A 4735-nucleotide genomic window follows, 5' to 3' on the forward strand; every position below is an offset into this window, starting at 1 on the left:
TTATTTTAATTGTTTTATTAACTTTAGATTGTAATGAACAAACATTAGGTATTCTCCGTTATCTGCTTTTAGTCTGCTCCTTGTTGCTTCGTATATGTCCCCACCAGCACTAAATAACCTTTCACTTTCTATTGATGACGGAGGTGCTGTAAGATATTTTAATGCCATCTTTTTAAGTTTTTCAAATTGCATTCCACATTTACTCCACCACAAAAACGGACAACCTGTATTTTCTAAAAGAGGCAGAGATAAATAGTTGTCTATTTCTTGAGTAATTGCAGACCTTAATATTGTTTGCTTCTTAATTATGTCAGCAACTTCAATATCTATTAGTTCTCTTTCTGCCTCGGAACGTTTTTCACTCTGCTTTCTTCCAGTTCTCATAAAAGCTACATCTTTAAAACAATCATCAATGATAATGAATCCAGTAGAGGCTGGAGCTTTTACTATTGGAACATCGTCGGAGTCAGAGTCAACAACATCTTGCGCTCCTTGCATTTCTTTCCATGCTTCTTCAACCCACTCTATAATAACATTTTCATATGCATGTTGATAAAGTAATTTATATCGTGGATCCAAAAATGTTGATACACATAACATTTTATTAAGCAAAAATTTCTCAAGTCTTTTGGTAACAGATTTTATTAGTTCATCAATCATCGTCATAATCCCAGCGTATTTATCACTTGATGAAGCTTTTTGTAATAAAACTTTTAATGCAAGAACAGATGGTATAATTATTGCGCAAGTTTCGTACCTCCTACCACATTTTTTTGTTAAGTTTTCAAATGGAGCAAGAATATAAACAAGTTTTTCGACTATTCCCCATTGATAATTAGTAGGAAGTTTAATTTCATCAAACTCTGCTGCATAAGTGGCCAAAGAAACTTTTTGTTCAAACGTTCTTTGTAGCAATTCAAATGAACTGTTCCAGCGGGTTGGAACATCTTGTTTCATTTTGTGAGGTTCAGTACTTAATTGCTGCTGAATTGATTTTAATTTTGCACATGCTATTGGTGAATGATTAAAATGGGTCGTTATTCCTCTGCATAAAGTTAAAATTTCCTTGATGGTTGTTTGGCTAAATATAGAGTCATGAATACATAGCTGCAAAGTATGGATAAAGCATGGAATTGATGTCATTCCAATGTTTTTTACTGCAGCCTTCATATTGCTTGCATTATCGGTAACAATAAGATGAATTTTGCTTAGCGGGATTTTAAAAGATTCTAAAACTTTTTGTAAATACTCTTTTATATGAACACCTGTGTGATTTTCCGGAAAATGAATTACTCGAAGAACAGCAGTTTCTTGGGAAAATTTAGTTGGATCTATCCAATGTCCAGTAATGCTTAAGAATGCGATTTTCGCAGTATCCGCTGTCCAGATATCTGTCGTCAAAGACAAATAGTTTGTCGCGGAGATTTTTATTTTTATATCTTCAAACAGTTCATCATACATGCTAGGGATTACGTTTTGGCTGAAATATGTTCTACATGGTAATTTGTAATTGGGGTAAGCATCTTTAATCAGTTCATTAAATCCCGTATCTTCAACAATAGAAAATGGCTGAATATCCAATGTGATAAGTTTGCCTATTATTTTATGGATTCGAATAGATCTGTGGTCATCAATATTCCATAATTTTTTTTTGTTTAAAGCATGAATAATGTTACTTTGTACTGTATTGGTGGTAGAAGCAACTGAGGTTTCAGAAATAGACGGAAATGATTGAACCTTTTTTTTTCCCGCAAGTTCAAACTCTTTGGAGTGCTTTAAACGCAAATGTTTTACCATTGCTGTAGTTCCATAAGACTTTAAAGATTTTCCTCCTCTCGTAACTAAACTATCACATAGTTTGCACTTGCTCATATGAGGAGTCGTGCTTATATCAAAAAACTTCCATGCTATACTTTTTTTATTCATAATTTTTCTTTCAAATAAAATTTCTATAAAGATAATGAAAGTACGTTTGATATCATACGTTTTCGATTATTTTATATAAAACGATAATTTTTTTAACAATACGCTCGAAATGCGCTACAAATGAAAAGCGCTATCAGCATTCGAAAGAAGAAAAATTATCTTGTGTTCTAACAGAATAAAAAGAAGCTATTAAATATTTTTTAACCCCATTCATTTTATTCGTATTCTCAAATTACTTTATTTAGCGTTACAGTTTTTGTATTCGTATAAATTTTTTTGCAAAAATATATTAAAAAATATTTTAAGTGAGATTGTTTTAAGTTAATAGAACTTTGTGGTTATCAACTACATAACGCTCTTAGAATTATATCAAGAAGTTTATTGGTTGAAGTTTATTGGTAGAAACTAAAAGAAAAATCATTTTAAGATAAAAAAGAAGATACCCGGTGCCGGGTACTGCAACAAGTGGCCGATACCGGGTACCCGGTAAAACAGCCGATTTGCCGGGTCCCCGGGTCCGAACCGGGTACCCGGCACATCTCTAATTTCTTTGCAACTAGTCATGGAAAATCTCCCTGTGATGGAATTGGAGGAACTGTGAAGCGTTTAGCAGCACGTGCCAGTCTTTAAGGGTCAATTGATAATCAAACTTTAAGGCCCTTAAATTTATATGATTTTTGCAAGGAAAGTATCACAGGTATTTCATTTATTTATGTTGATAGTGATGAAGAAGACAATATTAAAGACAATCAAGAGAAACGATTTAGTACTGGAAATACAGTTGCAGGTACTTGCGATAATCACAAATTCGTAAATGAAAATCAGGTTTGTGTCAGTCGTATTTCAAATGACAATACATCTTTTATTGCAAACGTTAATGAGAGTTACAACAACAACTCAACCAAATTAGTTTCACTGTCTTATCTTAGTCCTGGAAACTTTGTTGCATGTATTTACGATGCACATTGATGGATTGGACATGTTTGTGAAGAACAGGAAGATGTTTTCATTGATTTTATGCATCCTCATGGTATGGCTCAGTTATTTTACTGGCCTAGCACCAAGGACAATTGTTGGGTTCCTGAGCAGCATGTTGTTGCAGTCATTCCAAATCTAATCAGTTCTGCAACAGGTCAATATTACAATTTACCGTCAATTGTTGTTTAAGACATTAGTTCCAAATTTGAAGCCATTTTAAATATGTAATTAGGAATCAAGTTGATTATAGTTTCGTACTGAATTTTTTCTATCACAAACTGAATTTTTTCTATCACAAATTTTTTTTTTTTGTAGATAAGAAACAATATATTTACATAAAAATATTTGTTTTTAGTTCTTTGTTGCAGAAAATGTGTTGTAAAAGCTGTATTGTTTAACTAGATTTTGCATCTTTAACCAGGACCGCATTTGTGACGTGTTGGATTGATGGTGCTCTTAGGCATATGAATAATCGTAGCCTAAAATTTCGTAATAAAATTTTAAAAAATACATATATAACAAAAAAACAAGCGCCCTTTTTGGTTGGTGCCCATAGTCAGTTGCCTCAACTTCTCTAGTATTTTAAATTGCCAATAACATGCATTTATCCGCAGTATTTTATAGATAATAAGATAATTTCTTCAATAAATCTGTTGTAAGTTTTTTTCTTTTCCTTGGCGTAAAACCATTTTCAAGAGATTAAAATAGCTCTTCTAAATCTTGAATTTAATGGCTATATATTCTAGTTTTTATTGTCATTAATAGCTCTCTACTTAAAGTACAATTAGATTCTTTTAATTTTCTTAACATAAAATCAATTGCTAATTGGGCTGTTGCAAGATTAGCAGCGTTTCTACTAAAAGCTTCAACATTTAATTTAATAGGCTTAAGCGTATTGTCAACTCATGTTCCATATTAATATTTTTTTAAAGTGCACACTTCCAATACCTTGAAGAGTTTCTTAAATGATACAAAATTGTTTTAAAATACATTAGAAAATATTATAATTTATATTTTGCCTCTTTCTGGATTAGATTTACCCAACTATTTTGTAATTGACAGTTTTAATCCAACCGTTAATTTTATGAACTTTTTTTACCGTGGGTTGCCCTAGCAATAATATAATTACAGCATTATCTAAGCATGCTATTATGCATCACATACAGATGACTAGAGAGGTCAGGGATTCAAAAAATACCCTGATGCGTCCGAAACAAGTTCAGGCATTCAAATCACGAGGCTCGCCGAGTCTTAGACCGGGTATTCAGCCACAGACTCGTTGTGTCCGAAAAAATTCAAAAACCTTTAGTTTTAGAGATATGACCCTACAAATAAATAAAAATTATCTATAGTGTTACGTTTGTGACGATAATTGGCGAACCATAGACTAAAATGTAGGCATAATATGAAACTTGTAATAAATTATTTGTGATCTGCACTTTCGGTTTACTAAGAAACCACGTTTTTAAGATATATTATCCTTTCATTGCAAAAATATAGGACCCCAAAAATTCAATTTTTAGCTACTGACAGATATTGAAGTCTGGGTAAGCTTTACAAAAAGTGCCACAAAATCCGAAATAATAATTATTTTGATCTGAAATTTTGGCAATGTTCATGAAACATGTTTAACAACATACTGACAAAATTTTATTAAAATCGGAGATGGTAGTGCGGGGACCTCTGGACCACTTGGCGTGGAATGACCCTATAGTTTGCTTTCACTGGGATGACTTTAAGGAGTTTTTAGACCAACATGAATATTTTACAAATAAACTTGCTTGTTTAGTCCGAGATTCTATGAATTTTGATTACATTATAGTTACTTTAG

General features: G+C 32.2%; 1 protein-coding gene across 1 annotated transcript; it reads right to left on the reverse strand.

Moving 5' to 3' along the window:
• On the reverse strand, positions 1-1926 carry LOC145187465 (zinc finger BED domain-containing protein 4-like). The gene has a single exon (XM_080063903.2). The coding sequence runs from the start codon at positions 1924-1926 to the stop codon at positions 1-3; it is 1926 nt and encodes a 641-aa protein (XP_079920029.2).
• Between the last annotated feature and the right edge of the window lie 2809 nt (positions 1927-4735).

This window comes from Hydra viridissima, unplaced genomic scaffold (genome assembly GCF_058129835.1).
Source record: "Hydra viridissima isolate aposymbiotic clone 2 unplaced genomic scaffold, HvirCarnegie_v1 scaffold_6, whole genome shotgun sequence".
Lineage (NCBI taxonomy): Eukaryota > Metazoa > Cnidaria > Hydrozoa > Anthoathecata > Hydridae > Hydra > Hydra viridissima.

Coding starts and splice junctions, on each gene's coding strand:
- LOC145187465 (XM_080063903.2), bottom strand. CDS start 1,926: ATGAATAAAAAAAGTATAGCATGGAAGTTTTTTGATATAAGCACGACT.